Source organism: Phascolarctos cinereus, unplaced genomic scaffold (assembly GCF_003287225.1).
Source record: "Phascolarctos cinereus isolate Bilbo 61053 unplaced genomic scaffold, phaCin_HiC Scaffold_4;HRSCAF=312, whole genome shotgun sequence".
Taxonomy (NCBI): Eukaryota; Metazoa; Chordata; class Mammalia; order Diprotodontia; family Phascolarctidae; genus Phascolarctos; species Phascolarctos cinereus.
In genome coordinates this window covers 641898112-641924178 of record NW_027555847.1, presented here as the reverse complement: position 1 = coordinate 641924178, position 26067 = coordinate 641898112, and the positions used below count along the sequence as shown (strand labels likewise).

The window sequence follows — 26067 nt, the reverse complement described above, 5'->3', positions numbered from 1 at the left end:
TGCATACTGGAGTTGATTGTCCTGGCATTCTCCTCTTATAGGGTGGGAGCACAACGAATCTTGTAGTTTAAAGCCTGACAACCTTTTAGATGTGTTTTAATTTCCAATATTAATATTCTAAGGCTGACAATCTTGGGTTCTTGTCCATAATTACTGTTCATTTTGTGAGACATGATACTGATGAAATATATTTTGTCTCACTTTATTTTTTTAATTTAATTTTTGTTTTGTTTCCTTATTCATGGACACATTTATATATGCTTTGGGCATGTTAAGTTTGAAAGAGTTGCATTTGAGGACTGATTTCAGGGACTCTTCTAAGAATAGCAAGAAATCAATGGTATCCTTCTGATTCTACTGCGTTGTAAATAAAGCCCTCTGAAGTCAAACAGATTATTAGCAATTAAACTATTTATCCCTACTTTATGCAGTGTATGCATTGAGGTATTTATTAACATAATAAGTTATGAATTATTCAGACTTAATATATCAACTTACATAATTACCCTTGAGTTCCTATAAAAAAGTCCTAAATATGACAAGATCTCTTAATTATATTAGAAATTGGTCCATTTCCTGAGTCCCAGATCTTTGTGGGAGAAATCACTACCATTTTAGCACATCAATAAACAAATTAAGAGTTCTGTGACGTAGAAAGAACTTGAATGTTACATATCATCATGAAATGAGAGTGACTCCAGTAAATTTCTGGGCAAGGATCTAAGCGGGGAGAGCATGTTGTACAACAATGCATTTTTTTAGGTGCTCTCTGTATGCAGAATAATGTGCTAGCTAGTAGGGAAGAGTTATTTTGGTTTGGTTTGTTTGTATATTTTTTGTGACTCTATCTTCCTAGCTTGCCCAACCTACAAGTTCCGTAATTGTTTATAGGCCAGAACCATTTGTTAATAGCATGGAAACTTTGGCTAGCTCTGTTTCTAATGTGGATTGCTTTACCTCTCCTGTAAGCAGCCTGCTCTCCCTTACCCCTTATCTGGTATTTAACTGAATCTAATAATAATAATAAAGAAACCTTAAGTGTCCTCTATGGCACTGTGCTAGGCACTGGGGATATAAAACCAAAATGAGATACAATCTATACCCTCAAGGAGCTTAGATTCTACCTGGGAGATATATCACATAAAAATAAATATATGAAAATTTAAAGGGCTCTCATGATTCTGATAGCTGAGGTTTTGCTACCATACCAATCACTTCAAATAAACAGAGAGATAGCTTTTTTGGTATGTTTTTATATCATCTGTTTTTCTCACTACATATCCTGTCTCCTCCTAGGCAAACATCCAATCTAATAAACTATGAAGAAAAGTTAAAAAAACAAATCTAAACATATCTAAAAAATTCCATGTTATATCAGATATCCCAGATCTATGATTTCCCACTTCTGCAGAGGAGTGGTGGGTAATGTCTTCTCATATATCTTTATTGGGATAGCACTTGGTCATTATTATTTCACAAAATTCATTTTCAGTTTTTGTGTTTTTTTTCCCTTTCCATTGTCATTAAATATTTTATATATATCTTATGTATATATATAATATTTATATTTACAGTCATTATACACACACACATACACATATACTTTTTTCCCTTTCTGTTTACTTTGCATCAGTTTTCTCTGTACTGATCATATTCATCTATTTTTACAGCATAGTAATATTCATGTACCACTATTTGTGTAGCCATTCCTCAGTCAATGGACACCCACTTCATTTCCAGCTCTTTGCTATCACAAAAAAGTGCTACTATAAATATGTTGCTGCATATGGAATCTTTGTTTTCATCATTACCTCCTTGGAGTAGATGCCAAAGAGTCTGGACATTTAAATTACCTTCTTTGCATATTCCAGATTGCTTTACAGAATGCTTTTAGCCAATTCATCACTCCCTCCAAATTGCATTAATGAGCTTATCTGTGCACAACCACTGCAGTGTTAACTCTTTCAATCTTTTGTCATCTTTGACAGTGAGGTGAAACCTCAGAGGTGTTTTAATTTAATAGCATTTACAATAATGTAAATGCTGCTCCTGTCTTCCATTTCTTTATTTGTTCAATGAGAGGGGAAAAGAATTCAAGAATCTCCCCAGCTGAAAAATTCTATGACTACCTGACTCTCCACGTAGGAATGGGAAGCAAGAACACCATAAAACAGGCGTGCCATGACTTTGTTTTCAAAAGTTCTAGAACTCAAAAGTTCTCTCCTTTTTTTCCCCTTTTATACTTATATGGTACGTACCAGGATGGGATTTTCTGAGAATCCTTGTACGAGTGTTTGTGGCTTTTTTTTTTTTGGAGGGGCAGCAACAAGATGGAAAGGATCAAGGGTACATGGATGTACACATTTGTCATATCCCATTGGGTGGTCAATGTTAAATGGATGGAGAGAAAAAGCCAGGTTCTATGAAAGCTGTCAGACAAAATAAGGTCAGGGAGTATGTAGTCAAAAGGCTATATAGAGCAGCTTAAAGAGAGAGGAGAAAAAGACAATAGAAATACCAGAAAATTTACACATAGGACTTGGAGTCAGAAGAACAAATTTGTTCTGTGAAGTCTAGATTCAGTCAAAGGGCTGCACTTGAGAACCTACAGGCCCACAAGTGGCCTTGAGGCCTCAGGTTCCCCACCCCTGACTTAGGCTATAATCTTGGTTCGAATCACTTAATAATTGTATGGCCATAGGCAAGCTCCTTAACTTCTGGCCTCAGTTATCTCAACTGCAAAATGAAAGATTCGGACAAGAACATCTTTGATTACTTTTCCAACTTGGACTTTCTGTGAGGGTGAGATTCTCATGGGGGACTTGATCTTTGACATCTGTTCTCACTCTTAACATTCAGTGATTCTGTGAAATACATAAAATTTGATTCATGTGGACCCTTTCAACTCTGACATTCTATAATTGCATGACATACACAGAGCACTTTAGAAACTACTGGGAAATCAACAGGTTTCTTTGCTTCAGGATGGCTTCATTGAATTCTTGTGTGATGGCCACACAGCCAGGATCATCTTAAAGGGGCTGATTCAGTGGAAGGAGGTCAGGATCAGACAATGCCTATTTTGGTGAATAAGTTTCTTGGTGAATATGATATCTTTGAAGGTCTATTATCTATAGAGCACTAGCAGATATAGCAAAAGCAGGTCGAGGCCTGGTTAGCCTACTTGGTTAGTGTATTGTATTAGTAGTACTCAGGTCATGAGTTTTATTCCAGTCTTTTCTATGTTCATAGACTGTATAACCTTAACTCCAGGCAGTCATTTAGCTTATATATGTCAGTTGATGACCCAGATGGCCAGTCTAGAGTGTGGCTGGCTCAGTAATAATCTACCACTGGCTGTATACTTTGAATGCTATTGGAAACTCAGACTGAAACATATTAGCATTGTTTTAATACATATATTAGTCTATTCTTGAATGAGAAAAATTAACCCAATTCAGTATTATATTGAATAAATACACAATGATGTGGGATCTTAGATTTAGAGGTAAAAGGGACTTTAGAAGTCATCCAGTCCCCTCATTTTAGAAAGAGTTACTGAGGCAGGTAAAATAGTTTGCCCAAGATCATAAAGCTAGCAACAGGCAGAGCTAGGGTTCAAAACCACATGTTTTGAATGTAGACCACAAGTCTACATTCCACATATTATAGTATGCTGCTGTATATTCTATTCATTTGAATATAGGCTACTTCTGAATATAAGAAATATCTTAATATGAGATCTCTCCGGCAGGAAATACATACACATGACTATATTGTCATGAGAATTCTTTCCAACAATATAGATCACAACTTGCTTGAATTAGCATGGTTAATGGTTATATAACATGATGGTCAACCTTCTGGTAGTGAACCTCTTACAACTTAGCTAGGCTGGTCATTCTATGGCATAGATTTAGTTTATTGCCAAGTCTGTCCTCTACTCAGTCTTTTACCTTTATAAGACCTAGCAGAGCTTTGGGACCACTGTCAGCAGTTTTGGTCCGGTGACATACTTTTCAGTAGGGCATTTAAAGCGCATCACAACCTATCCTCAACCTGCCTTTCCATCCTTATTGAACATGACTGTCCTTTAAGCTCTTTACAATCCAGACAAACTTCCTTCAGTATATGCTATATTCCATTCCCTTCATTAAAACAAAGAAAGCATTTATCTAATCATTTTTTTGGAGCAAATAAATGAATAATCAAAAAAAAATCCAGCAGATGTCCAAATAATTAGTGCCCCTACCTACTATAACCCTTATCTATGTCAGTTTTGTGATCTGCTTCTGGCATTTTCCAAGCATTACCTTCTTATAGCAGTACTGTCTATATTGAACTCTCACTAAAATAGTATATCTATTCTCCCTTTATTACTCCTCACCCTCATATTTTCCAACTCTGGTTCACAGATGCCATTATTTGAGTTTATTATCTTGAAATATAATATTTCTTAAGTGCTATTTTTCTTCTTCTAATCTCTTTCTTATGAAAGATATACACTTTTAAGACCGTATTTTCATCATGAATCACTTATCATCATGTCTACTTCCGAGATCAAACTTACCTCTATATGTTAAGAACTCTACTTTGCTTCATTTATTCACCATTCTTTGAATATTTGTGTAAAGATATCTGAAACCATGACTTTTATTAGTCTCCTTTTTCTTAGCTATTTTCTCCTATGAATCAATGCTTATATCCTTCCTGTCCCCCTGTGATTTACTAGCCCTATTCAGCTTCCCTGACAAATGATTGTGTGGTCTCTACCTAAAGACTTCCTCATAAGGCAGCCCATTGTATGATGCACAAGCCCTGATTATTAGGAAGTTTCACTCTGCAGCTTCTATCCATGCTGCCCTCTTCTGAACTTGGAAGTTCAGCAGAACAAGTCTAATCCTTTTCCTCATTGACAATCCTTCAAATACTGAAAAAGGAGGAAGGAGGGAACCCCAAGGATTTATTCTGGACATTGTGGGTAGTGATAGCCTATCTGCCTTACGCCCACTCAGAACCCACCTCTCCAAAAGAAAACACGCAAACATAAACATGTAGACAGACAGACATACATATATGTGCACACATAAATATACATACACATACATAAAATGCACGTGCACCTGTATACATGCATGTACATGCACATATACATACACATTATCTATCTTTCTGTTTCTATGTGTGACCTGCAATACTGTGATGAATATATTCCTATTTCAGGTGGTGGGTGGTACAGGAAGCAATTATATGATGTCTGTTATCTAAAGCACTTGTGTTCCTCATTCCTAGCAAAATGTCCAGTACACAGCCGATGTTATTTGAATGTAATGTGATGGTTTCCCCCGAAATATTGTATGCAATTCCCCGTGGATCCTCCTATTTCACTCTTTGGAGGAAATAGCTTTGCTGAAGAGTCTCTTAGAGCTAACACAAGAAAGTTAGCAAGCGTGTTTTAGTCAGAGGAATGAGAAGGGGACAGCAAAGGTAGAATATTATCATCGGATAAATATCATAGGAATTATAACACAGAATTTTAAATATGGAAGGGACCTTTGAGATCATAGGCTGATAGATGGCCTATTAGGTAGACCACCAGACTTAGAGTCACGAAGACCTGAGTTTGAATCTGTTCTTTGAAATGTAATACCTGTGTTACCCTGCGCAAGTTGCTTACCCTCTCTCGGCCTCAGTTTTCTTTTCTGTAAAATGAGAATAATAAAGCATTGATCTCACAGAATATTTATGAGGATCGAATAAGATAATAATAAGAGTTGTTATAACTAATATTTATGTAGAACTTACTATGTGCTGAGCACTTTATAATTATTATCGCATTTGTTCTTTACAAAAACCCTGGGAGATAGGTGCTATTATTATCGCCATTTTAAAGATGAAGAAACTGAGACAAATAGGGGTTAAATGATTTGCCCAAGGCCATGCAATTAGTAAGAGTATCTGAAGCCACATTTGAACTCAGGTCTTCCTGAATCCAATGGCAGCAAAACTAATTACCTGATATAATATAGATAAAGTGCTTTGCATAAGTTTTAGAGCTACTTAAATGCTAGCTATTGTTATTATTATTGTCATGATAATAATGTGAAAAAGAGAATAAGCAGAAGGAGAAAAAGGAGGAGGAGAAAAAAGATAAAAAAAGAGGAAGAGTAGAAGGAGAAGAAGAGGAAGATGATTATTTTGCAGAAGGGCCAACAGAGATGGAAAGAAAGGCTACTATTTACTCAAGGTCCCAAGGTCAGAAAGTGGCAGGACCAACATTGAAATACAGCATGACTGACTCCAAATCCAACATTCTTTACATTGTAATGACAGCTCCTATTTTGATAGCACAATGTGGTTGATAAAAATCCTTCTTCACAATAATCTATTGAGGAAGGTAGTACAAACATTATTATACTTTTTACAGATGGGCAAACTGCATCTTCAGGAGGTGCAGTGAATTGTCCAAAATCCCAAAGAAAGGACCAGAACAAACCCAGATACCATAGTTCCAGGTCCAACATTCTTTGGCTGTACTATGATATTTCTATAAAGTAAATAATAATAGTTTAAAAAATTTCCAGTGTAAGGCTTATAGACTATCAATAATGATGATGATAACATATCACATTTATAATAGGGCTTTCATGATTTAAAAAAAAAAACACTTTACATACATCATTTCATTGGATCCTCAGGGCAGCCCTGTGCTGATTGGTCTACAGACATGATCATCATCATTTCGTAGATGAGGAGCCTGAGCCTCAGAGAGATAAAATGACTCTACAATATAATATATAATATACACACATGCATATGCATACATGTGCATGTACACATATACATATTTACAATGGACACAAATACATAAATGACTGCCCAGTGTGTTCATTTGTGTGTAATATATGTGCATAGTTTATGTTCCTATTTGTAAACATAATATATTTCTGCATGCATATGTATTTATATGCATATATATGTTTCTAGGATGATAGATATGAATATATATATATATATATATATATATATATATATATATATATATATATATATATATATATATATATACTGATTTTTTTCCCCTTTCCACCCTACTGAGTCAAGTTGAATGAATTAACATGCTCAGAGTCTTCAGTGGATAGTAACACATGGGAAGTACAGATTTTCACACTTACCTTTGAAATACTTGGGCACTTAAATTGTATGTTGCCCTTGATAAGTCACTGAACATCTTTCTGCCTCAGTTTTCTCACCTATAAATGATGATAATAAGAGTACCTCCCTCTCAGGGTTTTGTGATAGTAAAATGTGATAAAATTTGTAAAGTATTTTGCACATTACCTGGCCCATAGTGGGCATTATATAAATGCTTATTCCCTCCCTCCCTCCCTTCTGTCTCAGTTTCCTCAGCTGTAAAATGCACCTACTTTTTATCATGATAGTAGCTGGGATATAATAGATGCTTAATAAGTACATTTTCCCTACCCTTCCCTAGCTCCACAATCTGAACCCTCTTCTTAGTCCAGTGTTCTTTCCATTCTTCCACACTGTCTATCCAGCTGTAGTCAAACACAGGGTGACAATGGAAAGAACATTCATTGGATTCAGTCTGGGGGTCCAGTTTAAATCACAATTCATTACAATCTTCATGAGCCACTTTGAGCAAGTTGTGCAATCTCTCCGGATCTTGGCAAGCTCATATGTCAACTGAAATCATTCAGTGAGTTGATTATCAAGTTCTAGATCTCATAATCTAGCTCTAACTCCTATAATTATGTGATTCTTTATGTGTATATGTGAATCTCCATATGTAAACACATGCTATATACCATATAGAATACAGGTATAAGCTGTATCTTCATTATATAAAATAAATTTCAGTGTTTCTAATGACTGGTCTCCTGGAAGCTACTGAGTTCCTTAACACAGGATTTAAGGAATATCAAGGCAATCCCTTAATGTGGATTTGTGTTTCAGCCAAGAAGTGTATCACTTCCAAACTTGTACTATCCACAGAGAAGGCACTCAAAAAGTATTTATGGAATCAAATAAAATTGAGAACCTGATCTGATTTTATAGATCCTGATCAGAATATCTGATTCTTACTTGGACCAAAATTGGTTTCAAAACGATATAGAAGGACTTCACATAATTTTAGCCTATGACTATTATGTTCACATGCACAGTTAAATCTGAGTCAGTCCATACATTTTAGTGTGGTCAGCTAATGCTTGTATAGTCTAAAGTCCCTTTTTCTCCTCTCGACTTCTCTTTTTTGTTGCTTAATGTATTATGTCAGGACAAGCTGAAAGGGTTAGTTGTTAAGATTCTGCGCTATTGTGCTGAAGAGAGTCACTGAACTATTTCCATGAAACTCGTGAAATTCTAATTTGATATTTATGGGTTCCTCTGAGTTGGAAGGAACCTTAGAGCATAGAATGTTAGAATATAGAACACTAGAATGTAAGGGCAGGAAGAAACTTTAGAACATAAAATCCCAGGATATAGAGAATAGAAGGTTGGAGCGGGAAAGCACTTTGGAAAATAACATGTATGTATAGTATGAGAACCATTTCATTGGTTTTACTGAGGTATCTTTCTCCTGCATATCTGTCCTATATGTATGACATTCTCTATTTATGCATCTTGCTGATTTGCATTTCGAGAAGCTTTTTTTTAACTAGAATTTCTAAGAAATCATGTATCTGTTGGTAATAATAATGATAATAATAATAATAATGATAATAATGATGAGTATAGTGAGGTTGATAATGTTATTAATATTTAATTAGGGAAGGAGAAGTTATCTCCTTAAAAAAATGTTTCAACATTTTCCTTTTTCTACCTCCATTTGCTTTATCTTTTCACCTTCCCCACAAATGTATTTGATTAGCTACTGCTTTAAACTTTCCTTGGAAAAGCACCCAGTACCAGAGGCTGATGTTAAAAGTCAAACTCAATTGCTGGTTTCATAGATTCTATATCCTCTCAGTTATATCCCTAAGCATCTTCAGGGTGAGCTGAAGGTGAAATGGAAATAGAATTATCCACTGGCACCAGGGGCCGGAATAAAGAACTATAAAGCCCTATCAAATGGCACTTGAGGAAAATAGAATTGACAATAGTGCAATAAAAGCACTTTACTAATAGGCTATCCATTTTAGTTTTGGCTTATGTCTTACTTGCTTGTGAGAAGCTTGACATGTTGCTTCTGTTTGTCTGTCCTCAGAGAGGGGCCAGGGTTTGGTTTGATTTCATTTATTCTGATAAGTTGAGCAGAAAGGTAAGGAAAGCCAAGAAAAAGGAAGAAAAACTAACCAAATTACTTCATCATCTTTTTAAGGGTCTTCAAGACAATTAGCAACCTCCCTTTTCAGTACATGCCGGTAAATACTCTGATATACATAAGCCATTGTTACTATATGCCTGAACTACTGTATTCTAATTATTGCTCTAATCTCCAATTAGTTTCACACGTGCCTTCAGGGGAATTGCTTTTATGCAATGATTTGTTCACGTCATTCTCTTGTGTATTATTCTTTAACAAGAAAAAATACATTTGCTCACATCAAAATTCAGTTATTGAAAAAAAAAGGGGGGGAATTAAAAAAAAAACAGACTATAGCAGTTGTTACACAGTGCCTCGTGAACATGATGGTTTTGGGAAGGAAGAAAGAAAGTCAGTCCTGACCTATGTCCCCCAGCCTTTAATAGATAGAAAGTCTTTGTCTACGTGTACAGTCAGTTCTCAACATTCACAGATTTTTAACGACTGCACCTGCTAAGAGTATAACGTTGTAATGGTTTCCCCTGTCATTTAAGGTCTTCAGTATGGTACTTCCCTATATATAGGGCATCTTTCACTCTACTCTGCTTCAAAGGATACTCTACATCTTCTCTTAAACATATCCCAGATTTAACCATCTCTTCATTTTTGCAGTTGCTTTCTCCTGTTCCTGAAATGTCATTCTGTTTCTGGATGAAATCATGTTCATCTTTCTTAACCATGACTAAAAGCTACTCCTTCATAACCCCTAGTCAAAAATGTTCTTTCCTTCTTAGACCTTACAGAGCACCTTGTACCTCACCCATGTCCTTAAAATGTTGCATATTATCTTAAATGTCATTCTAAGTTTCCATCGAAGCTCAGAGGCAGCTCTTGGTGACATGGTGAATAGACCTTCCTGGAATCAAGAAGACCTGGTCTCAGATACTTACTAGCTGTGTAACCCTCACCAATTCACTTAACCTCTGTCTGCTTCAGTATCCTAATCTACAAAATGAGGATAATAACAACACCTACCTCCTGTGGTTATTGTGGTGATTAAGTGAAATAATGTTTACTGAGCACTTTGCAAAATGCTTTGTGCTGTAGAAATACTAGCGCTATATATATATATGTATATTTGTGGTGGAAATGATGATGATAATGATAATGTTCCTTGAGGGCAGGGGAGCTATCTTATAAAATTTAATTTGGTACCCACTTACTCTGCACTCCATCAGGGCACTGTAGCAGAAACTTGAGAAAAGTTGTGTTGTTGATCCAAATGGAAACTTCAAAGAAAAATTCTGTCCTACAGAGAGAGCTGTGCTATGTCATTCGGTCTACTGAAGATGTCCCCTTTCTCTTCTACAGGGAAGCTTTTATACACCCTCTGAGAACTGTATGCAACACGCATATAAATGGCACCGGAACTTATGTCACCTGCTTTTGAACACATACCAAGAACTGTATGTTTACTTCCTCATCCTCATGAAGGATATCCCAGATTTCCCACGAATGAAGCTGGGTAAGTAAACTTGTATTTCTACTCACCAACCATCACTATAGTGTGAGGATTTTTGGTTGGCTCACAGGTCTGATATTTAATAAGAAGGCTCTATTTTATGATATTAAGGAAGGAAAAACAAGAAAGAACTTAACACAGGTAAAGAAAAAGGGAATGCATTATATCTTAAAGTATACTTGGTATTTATTCACAATCATTCTCTTTATATTTTATGTTTTATGTAATGATTTGTTCATGTCATTCTCTTGTGTATTATTCTTTAACAAGAAAAAATACGTTTGTTCACATCAAAATTCAGTTATTGAACAAAAATGGGGAAAATTTAAAAAAAAACCTATAGTAGTTGTTACACAGTGTCTAATGAACATGATGGTTTTTGGAAGGTAGAAAGAAAGTCAGTCCTGGCCTATGTCACAGTGTAACAGTGATTGCTTGAGGCCAGTTTTACAATTCATTTCTCCCCTAGGGCTCTCTGGATTGGGATGAGTCTCCAATTTCTGCCTTTGCTCAAGCCTCTACCAATTTTGTCCCTTCTACTTTTAGGGATCCAAGCACCCAGGTTGCATTTAACCACTTAACAGGTTAGCTTTTTACAATTCAATATTTACTTTAAAGGTTTAGCAATAAAAAAAAAAAGACAAAATTCTATCCTCCACCAGCTCAGTCTGTGGAGAGGGAAAAGGAGTTAGGTTCACAGCTTAACTCAGCTGTTATGTATCTTAGCCCCACCAAGTAGCAAGTCTGCAATGCCCTGTTCAAACCACAGTCTTATTATCATGTTCAGTTCTCAATGGCACATGTTGGGGAGAATATTCATAAACTGAAGAGAACTCAAAAGAGGACAACCAGAGTGAAAAGGACACTTGAGGTTAGGCCATATGGGTATCAGTTGAAGTAACTGAGAATGTTTAGCCTGGAGAAGAGACTCCTCAAAGGGAACATGATAGCTGGCTTCAAGCATTTTCAAATTTACAAATTATCACATAGAAGAGGGATTTGACCTCTTTCAAGGTCAATAGATGAATTTTGCAAAAAGATAAGTTTATCCTTGATATAAGGGGTAAAAATTAAACTTTCCAACAATCTGAACTACCCCAAAATCAAATGAACTGTCATAGTAGGTAGTAGGTCCCCTTCCATTGAAACTCTTCATGGTTTGGACTAGGTGACTTTTAAAAAATCCTTTCCAACTCTAAAATGCTTTGATTCTGTAAAAAGGAATAACGACACCATAAATAAGAGTAAATGGTCTCTTAGAGTGCTTATGATTATGTACCACTTTATACATACCTCATTTGATTTGATCCCCACTCCAATCCTGTGATATAGGTGGTAGAAAATATTACTTCAGTTCTTCTTCAAGCATCTATGACATTATCAGAATCCCTCCACCAATGCAGGTATAGAATCATAGGTTCATAGACCAAATTAGACTTTCAGAGACTGGCCCAAGTGGTACAAAGCCACTGAGTTATGAATTCCCCAAGACTATGCAAGTGTTTGTCAATATATTCCCCCTTCTATCTCTCTACATACCTTGTTTCCTACCTCTGATGGTTCCATGTGTGGATGGTGCAGTGCTGGCTGGTAGAGAACCTGTGTTTTCTTGGTGTTGTCAGGCCAAAATTAGCACAAGCGACAGTTGATTATATTTTGTTGTATCTCAGTCTCAGAGGCTGCATCAACTGCACAAATATTGTGAGCAAAAAGTTGTGCACCACCTTCCCTCCACTTTAGACTTGGCTTATAGCCTTTTCAAGTTAAATAATGTATCATCAGTGCAATAGCTGATCTTGATATCCTTATTGAAGGAGTTGGGCAACATCACTGAATATATCCTGCTAAAAATCATAGGACTATGCACATAGCGCTGCTTCACTCCATTGGTGGGTGGGAAACAGTGAGAGCATCTTTCATTATCCGGAAACCATGCAAGCATGTCATCATGGAGTTGGCATACAAAACTGATGAACTTCTCCAGGCAACCAAATTTTACCATCATCTTCCACAAGACCTCACAACTGACAGTATCAAAGGCCTTGGTCAGATGTTTTGTACAGACCTCATCTCCTGGAGGTGTTGGGCAGCAAATACCATTCCTCAGCCCTTTTGGAAGCCACCCTGGCTCTTGAGTAGATGGCCATCTTCCAAGTGAAGGATCAACCTATTAAGGAGGACTCAGACAAGAATCTTGCTGGCAGTGATTAAGAAAATCTCCCCCCCCCATTGTCACAAGATGACTTATTTCTTTTAGTCATCTTGCCTTGGGGCCTACTACTTTGGTTGATTGCCAATGTTTAGCTTGGAGAGGATAGGTCTGTGATTGGTGCAGCATTCTTCACCACACATCACCTTCGTCCCTCTCACAGACAGGCTTTTGTAAATAATTTTCTATCACAGGACATATCTCTGCAGTCTCATGATTGACCAAATACGTGTAGAAAGAGTCCTTATTAACTTAATGAAAAAAACTTAATTTGCAATTTTGATTAAGACTAAGATTGATAATGACCATGCCTTCCTTCTACGTAACTTTTCCTCCCTGGATGTGTGTGTGTGTATGTGTGTGTGTGTGTATGTGCGCATGCGTGCCTGTTCTCTTTCTCTACTCTTCCCTATCTTGTCTCATTCCTCCATCTTTTTTTGATGGATTATTATCCATTTTCTACCCCCTTTGTGTGGGTGTAACCCAGGGCTCTGACCTTGCCTTTTTTAAACAACTCTTCCTATCTCAATGATCTCATCTGCTCCCATTGCTTCACCTTTATACAGACAATTATCAGGTCTCTGTGTCCTGTCCCAGTCTCTCTCTTGAACTCGAGTCCTATGTGGCCAACTTCCTGTTGGGCAGTTCTAACTGGATGTCCATTGGACTTCTCAAAAACAACTTGTCTGAAGTATAATTCATTTTTATTTTCTCTAAACGAGCCTCTCTTCCTAACTTCCCTATTTCTATTATTGTTGTTGTTCAGTTGTTTCATTAGTGTTAGATTCTCTGTGACCCCATCTGGGATTTCCTTGGCAAAGATACTGGAATGGTTTGCCACTATCTTCTCTGGCTCATTTTACAGATGAGGAAACTAAGCCAAATAAGGTTAAGTGACTTACCCAGGTCACATACCTAGTAAGTGTCTGAGGCTGGATTTAAATTTAAAGCTTCCTACCTCCAGGCTCAGCATTGTATTTGTTGTGCCATCTAGCTAACTCATATTTCTGTTGAGGACACCGCTATTCTTCTGGTCACCCAGGTTTGTACTTGGAGTACATTCTCAACTCTTGCTTCTCCCTCACCCTTCATACTGAATCCTTTATATCTCCACAATGTATCTCACATCTGTTTACTTTTTACCCTTTGTGTGCCTACTATACTAGTTCAATCCTTAATCCCCTGTCAGCTGAAGTACTGTAATATCTTCTAACTTGGCACTCATCTCTTCACCTGCTTACTTGGAAAGCACTATCAAATCAGTCCTAAGGAATCCTTGGCTTCCTTGAATGATCAGCTCAGCTCTGACCTTCTACAGGAAGAGAATCCTGGATCAAATTGCTATTGACCTTTCCCCCAAAAATCATTTTGTGTCAACTTCCCATATGTTTTGTATTTAATTTTCTGTGTACATGTTTTCTGCCAATAGGATGTAAGTACCTTGAGTAAAGGAACTTTCTCATGTTTGTCTTCAGACTCCAAGTACTTAGCATGGTCCCTGGCACATAGGCATTTAATAAATATTGTTTAACATTCATAGTACACAAAAGTTTTTGTTATCTGTTGATTGCTATTAACTTTTTTTTTTAGTTTAGTAGAATAAAATGTATTCTTAAAACCTGTACTGAGAAGTTGGTCTTCATGAAAATATTAAGATCACATAAGATTGCTAGGTGTGGTGGCCCACTCTTATATTCTCAATTACCAAGGAGGCTGAAGCTAGCAGCTGCAGTGGGCTATGCCAATTGGGTGTCTACACTGTATGTCATTAATACTTTGATCCCCCAGAAGTGAGAAGATACCAGGTGCCCCAGGAAGGGTGAACCTTCCTAGGTCAGAAGTACTCCTCTTCCTGAGTTCAAACTGGCCTCAAATACTTACTAGCTGTGTGACCCTGGGCAAGTCAATTAAACCTACTTGCTTCAGTTTCCTCGTCTATAAAATGAGCTAGAGAAAGAAATGACAAACCACTCCAAGAAAACCCCAAATGGGGTCATGAAGAGTCAGACACAACCAAACAACAACAACAACATTGATTAGATTATGGTTCTAAGACAGTAAAAGGAGGAAGGTCCAACAGCTTGGTTTCTAATCTTGGGATCAAGGTGGCTATTGAAAAAGTGTCTAAACTTATTCCCAGGATACTTAAGGGTTTTTTTTTTCTTGTTAAATTCTATAAATTGTAGATCCACAACTAAGGTCTTGGTCAAGTAATTAATCCATGTCCCAAGGCATCACAATTTTCATAAGAATTTATATTATTTGGGGGTTAAAACCTTTGTTCTCCCAGTAAGGAACCACCTTCCACCATTGCTAATCAGCACCTTATAGGCTTATATTTAGTTTGAGGGAGATGCTAAGTTGATTGACTCATCCAGTGTCAAAGGGGCAGCATGTGCCACAGACTAGACTTGAATCAACCACCTTTTTCTGTTTCCAAAGACAGTTTTCTGTCACATACACTATTTTAGCTCTCTGGTTATTATGGTTGTAACATGACTAGATTCAGCTCCCCACACAGGCACAGCCTAGGTGGTAACTGCATTGGACTAGGAATCAATAAACATGGGTTTCAAATCCTAGCTCCTTAGCAGCCTTGCTGTATGCATCAGGTTACTTCTTCGGGACTTACTTTTCAGGATGAGAAAATGAGGTGGTGGATCTCTCTGATCTCTGTGGAGTTCTTACAACTCGGAGTTTTTTTTTTTATTTTAAATCAGAGTTTGGGAACTGAGAGTTGAATAGGGATATTTTGATGGACAGATGAAAGGCCCTGTATTTTAGCCTCTTCAGTTTAATTAATAACTCTTCAATTTTACTTTTGACCTCAGTTTCATTTTCTGCCTTTGTTTTTCCTCCCATAGAGAAACTTGCTGTTGAAGAAACATTATCTCTCCTGTGTTCAGAGTTACAGGTAATGAGTGAGTTGGATGTATTGAATTTCCTTAATGTTGTGTGGCAATAGATATATTGGGAAGTCAAGTCACGGTCTTGTGTTCGGTACTGAGGTCAGAAAGAAGGGAACACAAACAAGAGGGAGAGGTAAAAAAAGACTGTGAAATGTCATATTTGACCTAAAACTGAGAATTATCCCTCCACATTCAGTCAATCCACACTGTTTCAGTATATATGTATATTATATGTATGTATATGTATATATGCGTATACGTGTATGTGTATATATGCATGTGTGTGTATGTATGTATATATATATTTCTGAGTAAGATGCACTGGACATTGGGGAATATCCAAGTCCTCGTTTTTGTAATAGGGGAGTTTTAATAGAAATACACGCATACACACACACACACACACACACACACACACACACATGTTAACTGCATGAAAAAGAAAGTGTGTAATTATAATTTATCTATATGCAGTCAAGATTTAGGAAAGTTGCTGGAACACAGAACTTTTTCTAAGAATCACTCTATCTCAAGGACTATAAAGTCCAGCCCATACCTGAACAAGAACTTCCTCTGTAACCTAATGGTTATCTTGAGGGCAAGGGTGTATTGTGTGGGTAAATATACAAATATAATATATTAATATAATAATATATTATATATAATACACTATTGTGATAAATGATAGATAATATGTAATATATATGTATGTACATTTGTGTGTGTATGTATATATATGTATGTGTGTATATATATATATATCCCTGCATATACAATGGGAATATATATGTATATGTGTATGTGTACACATTGATTTGCTTTTTTAAAAATCTTCAATGTTTAGCACAGTACCTGACACTTATTACGTACTTAATAAATGAATATATGTTTGTTGACTTGACTTTGAAGACACCAAGCAGGGAACCCCACTACCTTCTGATGTAGCCCATTCCATTTTGGATAATCCTAACCATTAGGAAAAATTTTTCTTCATATTAAGCCTGCTGGTTCTGCTGTCTGAGGCCAATCAAAAAAATCTAATACCTGTTACAAATGCCAACACTTCAAATAATTCAACAGAGCTGTAATATGTACCTTGAAGATTCTCTTCTTTAGACTAAATGTCCCTAGTTCTTGCATAAGTTGCAATACGACATGATCTCCAAGTCCTTCACCATTCTTGTAGCCTTCTTCTGGAAATGCTGTAATCTGCTGCTACCTTCCCTAAAATGTACGGTCCAGAAATAAACACAGTATTCCAAGTATTATCTGACCATGGTGGTGTACATTATAACTATCAAACAGATATGATACTTCTTTTAATGCAGCCTGAAATCTCATTGGCTCTTTTGGCTTCCAAATTGCACTACTAAGTGCTGGACTTGGAGTCAAGAAGACCTGACTTCAAACCACACTCAGATACTTAATAGGTGTGTGATCCTGAGCAAGTCACTTAACTGCTGTCTGCTTCAGTTTGCTAATCTGTAAAGTGAGGAGAATCATAGCACCTATTTTGGAGAGTTGTGTGGATAAAACAAGATAACAAATGCAAAGTTCTTTTCAGACCTTAAAGAGTTACATAAATGCTAATTATTCGTACTATTACTATTGACTTACACTGATAATAATGCTAAAATATAATCAAACAGAGCCCTCTTTTTTTAAAATTTCCTCTTTTATTGTCATAACTCTTACCATCAGTATTGACATTTTAGGTCCCAAACATTGGAAGCCCTACCATGTCACCATTGTAAGCACTTAGCTTGACTTCAAGATAAAAGATGATGCATACCTGACACCCACAGTATTTGGGACAGTAGGAACAACTCAATTTCATTCAGAGAAGCTGCTTACAATGTTTTGATCTCTGGAAATTGGAAATGCTTTTAGCCTGAGCAATTTAAAACACACAATAGCATTCCAATTCAATACATCTGAACTTCCAAAGGCAGTGGCTGACAAATGAATAAGTCTGTAACAGCTCCCACAAACTGAGGGTATTTCCTGCTGCATCCAACAGTGTCATCTCCAAGGATGAAATCAGATACTTGTAGATGAAAGGGCTTTCTTTGTCCAATAAAGAAAATAAAGAAATGGAAACAGGAAGAAAACAAGAGTTCACTTTATAATTCATTCTCTATCAGTTAGATGCCTGGGTACTGCAATGTGCTTGGATTGGTGAGGGTTTTAACTGGAAAGGTCAGTTATCAGGGTGCAATACTAAAGGGAAAGTTGAGAATCCTGTAAAAGATACCCTTTCTGGGTCAGAGTTTCATTATCTGACAAATGATGGAATTATATTAAATGATCTCTAAGATTGCTTATTTAATACCTGGCATTTACCCAGAACTTTAAGAGTTGCAAAACAAATTAAATGTCTCATTTAATCTTTACAACAACCCTGGATGCTAGGTGCTAATATTATCCCCACTTTTCAGAAGGTGAAAGTGAGACTGAGGGAGGTTAAGCCCAGGAACACATGGTTTTAGATTTAGAGCTAGGAGTTTGGGGTTCTAATCTTGTCTCTGGTAATTATCCCCACTGTGGCCATCAACAAGGGTCAATAAGCTTCCATTTCCTTATCTGTTACATGATGTGTGTTAGAATATGTGATTTCTAAGTTCCCATTCAGGTCTGAAACTCCATTGGTCCTATAATTCTAGCGAAAACATTCCATGCAATAAAGTTTATAAAATTTATTTTTAAATAAATTTTAAAGAAAAGGAAAAGCTAAACATGGTTTTCATTTGGACATGGAAAACCCAGCTTATAGGAAAATGTTCAGAAGATTTTGGCGACTCTGGGGTAGTTGGCTTTGTTTTGTAAGATGTAGAAAACCTAGCAGAGATCATCTGCTCCATCCCTTTGTCGTTGGAAGAGGAAAGCTGGGTCAGGCAGGATTCCTAGGAAAAGAGTGGTTAGAGGGTAAAGTTGGGATAGAGGTGGAGTGGATTAGCCACTCATCCCTAACGTCACCTTTAAGCAGATGAGCCAATTGTGCAGACAAGGTGGAAGAAACGTCTCCTGCTACCGCAAGCCACAAAGTAATGGCATAGGTTGCCGTGTGGAGTTGGTAGGTAGAACAGTACCACCTAGTGGCTGATGTTGAGCAACAAATAAATGAATACTCTCAAGGCTCCCTTTCTCTTTCCAAAATAGAAAGAAATAAATCTTTTATGGTTATTTAAGGTCGTTTTTACAAACACATAAAAGTCCACAGTGGTGTTCTAGGCAGATTTATGGGGAGTTTATTGAAATGCCTCCCTTGAGTCTTAAGTCCTTCTCCCCACAGCCGAAGTTAACTTATAAAGGGGAAAAAATGTGGAGTTGCCAGCAGATTGAAAAATAAAAATATCTCAGAAGAACAGGCACTATTTGTTATTGGTAAACATGAGTGTAGCCTCCCCAGGAACAAAAGATGGGATTCCTTGGCACATTAAGGACAATCCAGGAAAGGTAGAGGTGTTTCTGCATTTACAGTATCATAGAATCTTAGTGATGTCAAAGATCATGTACATCATATATTTGACCACTCCACCCCAGTTGAAGCAAGATTGCCTTAATCATTATCCCTGACAAATAATGGTTATTCAGTCTTTATTTGAATTCTTTCAGTGACAGGGAAGTCACTACCTCAGAAAACAACTTGTATCCCCATTCTTGAAAAGTTCTAGCTGTAGGGAAGTTTTAAGTCAAGCAGTCATTGTTTTATGGAAGCTTTGATCTTTGCCCATTCCTTACTAGAATCTGTGGAGACCACAAGTCAGTCAGTCAATAAATATTAAGCATCTACTATATGCCAAACACAGTGATGAGCAGTAGGGATGCAAAGAAAGTCAAAAGACAATCTCTGCCCTCCAGAAGCTCACAATCTCATGAAGAAAGACAGCATATGAAATAGAAATTGTAAAGGTGGGAAAAGTCTACATGTGAGGGGGCATGATAAAGTCCAGAGGAGTGTAGCTAGATGGGAAATGATGAGATGGCTGCACTGGGAGGATCTGGGAGGAGTTTTTTAAGGTCCAACTCAACCCTCTCCAATCAGAGGGAGTGAGGGGCAACAGAAATATTATATCTAAGAGTTTTGCTGATCTTCATTGATAGGAGTTTCCTTCTGAAGAATTTTCCATGACAATGAAACCACAGGTTTGGTTAAAAAAAATGATAAAATCAAATCATTTCTCTAGAACTTTAAAGTCTTTGAAACTCTTCCATCATACCTCTAAGGTAGACTGTACAGATTTAATTACTCCCATTTTACTGATAAAGGAAACTGAGAACCTGTAAGGAAAAGTATTTTTACCCAAGGTGACACACTCACTAATAAAGCCAGGATATATAAGCTCTAGACTCTAGAAGGAGAGGAGGAAGGGGTCCTAAAGGCTGTCAAGTCTAACCCTTTCATTTTCCAGATGAGGAAACTAAAGCTTAATGAGATGGAATGATTTACTTAAGGTCACACTAGTAATTGACCTAGAATTCTAATCTGAGTCTTCTGAATAGAAAAATCAATGTTCTTTCCACTATTTCTACTCTATATTGACCATGGACATTTTATTTTTTTAGATTAATTTAATTTTCAGGACCAAAGTTTTTTTGTCCTCCCCACCACCTGTGAAAGAAAACACACAAAAAAAGTGTTAAATATATGCATAGTCAAACAAATTTCCATATTGGCCATGCCCAAAAATTAATTTTAAAAATATGCTCAAGCTGCACTGAATATTTCAGTGATTTATTGAAATTGTGTTTAGTCATCGTGTTGATCAGAGTTCCTAAGTCTTTCCCAATTGTTTGTCTTTATGATATTTTTGTTATTGTTTAAATTATTCTGGTTCTGGTCACTTCTCTGTAGATTAGTCCATACATGTCTTTACAAGCTTCTGTGAAAGTCTCACTTTCATCATTTCATATAGTACAATACTATTCCATCACATTCGTACACCATAACCCTTTTGGCTATTTCCCAGTTAACGTACATCCTCTTAGGTTCCGATTCTTCACTACCACAGAAGAGCTGTTAAAAATACATTTGATCCCTTTGTGGCAAAGTCTTGGTTTCAGTATCTCTGGGTCAAAGAATCTGCATAGTTTAGTAGTGGTTGTGTCCCAGACTATTAAACTGGCAGGAGCCTTAGAGATCACCTAATTCTCACTGCATCCATTTTACAAATTGGAAAACTGAGACTCAGAGATCTGGAATGACTTGCCTGACATTACATGTCTAGTAAACATGATTTTGATCTTCAAACAAAAGCTGCATAATCTTTTGTTGAGTTTGCTGTAGGGTAGATTACTGTGCAGACAAGAATGAGAAGAGTGTGACATAATCTAACAAACATTTACTAAACCCTTGCTAGTTGTGAAGCGTTTTGTAAGGTTGTGACAACTTTATATTGTTTGATGTTATTTTTTAATTATAGTCTGATGCCATATTATAGGGACAGGACTCCAATAGGGAGTCATTTAAACTAACTAGTCCTAATGCCCACAGAAACACATAGGAAAAACAGTCAGTTCTATTTTTCCACGGTTAATTTTGTATCAGGCAGATGAGTCTTCTCGTTGTTTAATGGGATGAACTCTTGACTACTACAGGGGCTTTGAGTCATTTTCCTTATGCTGAGTTAGTTAATTACCCCATCAGTTTGTGGCCTTAATAAAGAAACTCCCCCTACCCAAACCTGGTGTCAATAGGCAAACTGGAAAGCTTTTCCTCCACATCTGGGTCTGACTAGGAATGTCCCCTCGTACATCTGGTTCTGATTATCACACCCATTTTTAGGGTATATTATCTTTCCACCTGAACTCCAACTTTGAACGTATTCCCTCCCCATATGACTCCTCCACCCTCCAGCTGGGGTGAGTTTCTCACATATGGGACCAAGGCTCTGTCTATTTATATTGCCATAGGGTGTACATGATTTGTTTGCCTGCGTACGGCGTCACATAGCAATAAAGGTCATGATTGTATCATTTCCTAAGTACAGATTTTCTAGAAATCCCAAATGCAGGTATTTGCTTTAACCTGAGCTAATGTGCCTGCTTGGAGGTACAATGACAGAATATAAATAAAACAGCTCCTGCCCTCCAGGGCATTACATTCAAATAGAAAGAATGCTGGAGATGGAATTAGGAGACCTGAATTTCAGTCTTCCTCTCAAAATTTACTGTTTCCTCATTTCTGAAAATAGAGGGTGGGATGAAATGGCCTCTGATGTCCCTTCAAATTTCAGATCTAGGATGCTAAGATCTTCAGTGATCCACTTTTCCCTCTTAGCTTCCTCTTCTGTTAAATGGAGGGATTGGACTTAGTGAGATGACCCTCACCTCTACACAATGCCATCTAAATCTTATGACCTGTGGCTTCCAGACTTAGAGCTCTTTCACTATACCAGTCTTTGTGAAATAATGGAATAAGGGTTTTTGTTTGTTCATTTTGAAGAAGTTAGTTAAGGATCTTAACTTAGGAAAATTTCATGGGAAAGTTGGGACCAGGAGGATTTCGTGTCTTGACTTGATTCCTTTCTCCCCCCAGCTGCTGAACAACCCAGAGAAGATAGCTGAGCAGATAAGTAAGGATCTCACTTGGCTTTGCTCACACCTCTTGGAACTGTGGACCCAGTTCCTGGAAGTGGTGTCACTGAACCCTGAAGTCACAACATATCTCAACAAGGAGCACCATGCTCTAAGGGTAAGGAGAGAAAATAGCTTTGTGAATTCCTTCTATGTGTCTACCAGTAATTTTTGGATCGTAGAAGCTGAAAGGAGACACAAACTGGATTGGACTCGTTGAAATCCACTGGCACCAGCATGTGAATACAGTTGGGGACTTCCATTTTAGAAGGGAAGTGGGATGTTATAGGCAAAATATTAGAATAGTCATCATGTTCTCCTTTCTTGATAACAGGGCTACTTGGGAATGAAAAGAAGTGTGGTATAACAGAAAGAACAGTAATTGGAAAGTTTGCAGGCAGAGTTTGAATCCTGACTTTGCTGTTCATTACCTCTGGGACCTTGGAAAAGTTACTCTACTTTACTGGGTTTCAAATACCTCTCAGTAAAACGAAAGCACCACATTCTTGACCAGCAGCCACTTCAGTGTCTGCATACTTCTCTTTCTGTCTTCCTAAACTGCCCTGTGTTCAAAAAAGGACCCAATGTGACTTTTGGTTGGTTTTCTCATTCAGAATTTGGTTTGGCACTTTTTTTTTTATGTAGTTGTAGAGAGGATGTGTTGAAAGAGCTTGGCAAACTTGCCAGCCTCACTCTGTCATCTTGGCTTTGCCCCCCAGAATGAATTTCTTGTAAAGCTTCCTTGGCATATGTTTATTCAGTCTCTATTTATAGGTAAGGTCAAGAACAACTCTTTTTTTTCTTCACTTACACAGTACTTTTCCTATTTTCCAGGAACTTTTGAAGGTCATAGATAGCGATTCAATAATCACATCTACTGGTCCTCTCAGTACCTTGGGATGTAGCTTGTCCAGGCCTGATTGCTTAAACTCGTTGAGGGAAGGGAGACGTTCTCTTCACTAACTCCTTATTTATCATAGGTTTTCAATTCCTGGTTAAATATTAAATTAATTTTGTTTCTTATGTGATTATTATTCTACTTCATACAGAAAACTGAAATAAATAGTTAAGCAGTTCTGCCTTTTAAAATCACTAAGCCATCCATCCATTTTTCCCCTTCTTTGATCTTCCTTTTGCCTTAAAATAGCTCAAAGAAGTCCTTTTTCCGTGTAGTATTTTAACACATACAATAAGATGGAGATTGGCTATAAATAAGCATTGTTCCTAGATCCCAAGGGACTTGAGTGATATCTGGTTAATAAATAAAAACTGCTCCAAGACTCCAAGCTTACAAGGAGGAAAAATAGAAGAAAAATGAAGAAAGAACAACAGAAAGTACAGAAAGAAGTGCTGCTGCTGTGGAGAAAGAACATGCTTGCCACCCCTGTTTGCTCCTCAGAAAGATCACAGATTATATGATATAACTGTGTATACTAGATTCCTAAAGAGGCTCTCTGCTCCCATCCACTCCCAAAGAAGAGAATGCCTCTTGAAGGGTGGAACATAGAACATTAGAGTTTCAAGGAATCTCAGACTTCAGCTCAGGTAGCACTGTGATTTATCAAATGAAGGAACTGAAGCCCAGAAGAGAAAAACTAAAGACAACACAGTGAGCCAACATGAGAGTCAGGACTCCTGTTTTGTAAATCCTGGCACAGGGATATTTCTGTTACAAAGTCCCCACCCACCCCCCAAAAAAGTACACATTACCACATCACCCAGGCTGAAAGGGATGGAGAATAAAAGGGGAATATTGGTGATTCCCAAAGATACATTTCTCCTCAGCTAAGTACTGATGTTACTCCTCAAATCAACATAAACGATTGATTGGGGACATTTAAATGATCAGTAAAAAGTCATATGATAAGGTTTAGCCAACCAAAATGTTCATTTTGGGAGAACTCCTAGGTTTAAGATAATTTATCATTTTCTTTCCTAGGTCAGAAGATTTTCAGAGGCTTTCTTCTACATGGAACATCAAAAGCTTTCTGTCCTGACATTTCAGGAAAGTGTGTAAGTGATTTTATGCCCTCAAATTACACATACATACAAACAGACACAAGTACATATGCACACACACACACACATACATATATGTATAAACACCTATGTATTTGTGCGTATGTGTAGGTACACATGTTTATACATAAATGATATATATCTATGATATAAATCATATATATTGTGCATAACATAAAATAGATTAAATATAAGATGATATATACATATATATATTTATATTAATTTACCAATTCATCCAAAACACTTATATCAATATTCTGCTGCATGTTTTGCCATATCCTACACACTGAGGGAGCATAGCTTCATAAAATAAAGCATAGCCTCTGCCTTCAAGGAAATTATAACCTGGCACAGGAGAGAAGATATGTATGCAGACAATGATAATATAGATTAGAATAATATAGGTACAAAATAAAGGCACAAACTATTGTAAAAGAAATAGATGTAGAAAATATTATTTCTGCCTGAAGAGGGAAATCAGAGAAGTCTTCATGAAACAGGTGGTTTGTCAAGGGTGTGGTGGGTCCAGCTCAAACCAGCTCATGAGAACCAATTCTTAAATTTTTAGTGTGAAAATTTTCACTTCAGAAATCAGCAAAAACTACAAATCAGGGCTTGATTTATTATTTTGTTGATTATCTTAATTTAAGAAAGTGATGGAAAATGTTAATGGTGCAAATTAAACTTTAAAATCTGTCCTGTGTATATGCATGTATATATATGTATACATATATGTGTGTGTATTTTTCCTGAAGCACTACTTGTTAACAAGCACTCCAATGATTTTGTAGATGCAGATATTTGATTTCAATGATACAGCCAAAGTCTCCAAAATAAGGGACTTAATGGTGAATGTTCTCGTTCAGGAGAATATAAACACATGTATCATGAGATAAACTTCCAAATGGTGGATTGGATCCGAACTGGAGAGAGTAGCAAGTGTCGAAATCATTTGTTTACACATTTATATATCAGAGGGACACAAACAGAGCTATAGGTTAGGAACTATATGCATGACAGATTGGAGGATGCAGAGACTGGAGGCAAGGAAGTAATGCAGCTAATAAAATAGTCCAAAGTAAAAATGTCGAAAGCCTGAACTAGGTTCATCCAAATAAACAAATGTAGTTTTAATTATTCAAGGATATTTGTTTCTTCATCTCTTATTATGGAAGATCTGAGTTTGCCCTTCCCCCTCCATGAATCTGTCTTTCTTTCCTTTCCTGGAAAGATTCAAACAAACATTTCACAGGAGGAAACTGAGTGGGTGGTATACAAGCCAAACATGTTTATCAAATTTAACATAATTCTATAGAACTGAATAAAAGAGAATTACTGCCTTCCCTAGAACCATACCCACTATTCTTTAAAGAATAATTTAGAAGCAAGTGGTGGGGTAGATTTATCTGTATAGGAACACTAAAGTACTCAGTATCTTGCTAAACTAATTTAGCTTAAGAATTAAAAAGAACCCTAGTTGTGAATGCAAATGACTGTCCTTTTTTCTCCTCTTTTATAAAGCAAAAAAAAAAAAAAAAGGAAAACATCATCAAGGTTGCAG

The 26067-nt window shown here is 36.9% G+C and overlaps 1 protein-coding gene across 2 annotated transcripts in view; it reads left to right on the top strand.

Annotated features, from left to right (window-relative positions):
• FAM135B (family with sequence similarity 135 member B) overlaps nucleotides 1–26067 on the top strand; it is a 321857-nt gene that overhangs the window by 249759 nt on the left and 46031 nt on the right. For both annotated transcript variants that reach the window (XM_020967062.2, XM_020967061.2), the window contains 4 exons: nucleotides 10640–10793; nucleotides 15864–15913; nucleotides 22447–22602; nucleotides 24424–24497. In XM_020967062.2, coding sequence (XP_020822721.1) covers nucleotides 10640–10793; nucleotides 15864–15913; nucleotides 22447–22602; nucleotides 24424–24497 — 434 coding nt within the window. The remainder of the gene's footprint in view (nucleotides 1–10639; nucleotides 10794–15863; nucleotides 15914–22446; nucleotides 22603–24423; nucleotides 24498–26067) is intronic.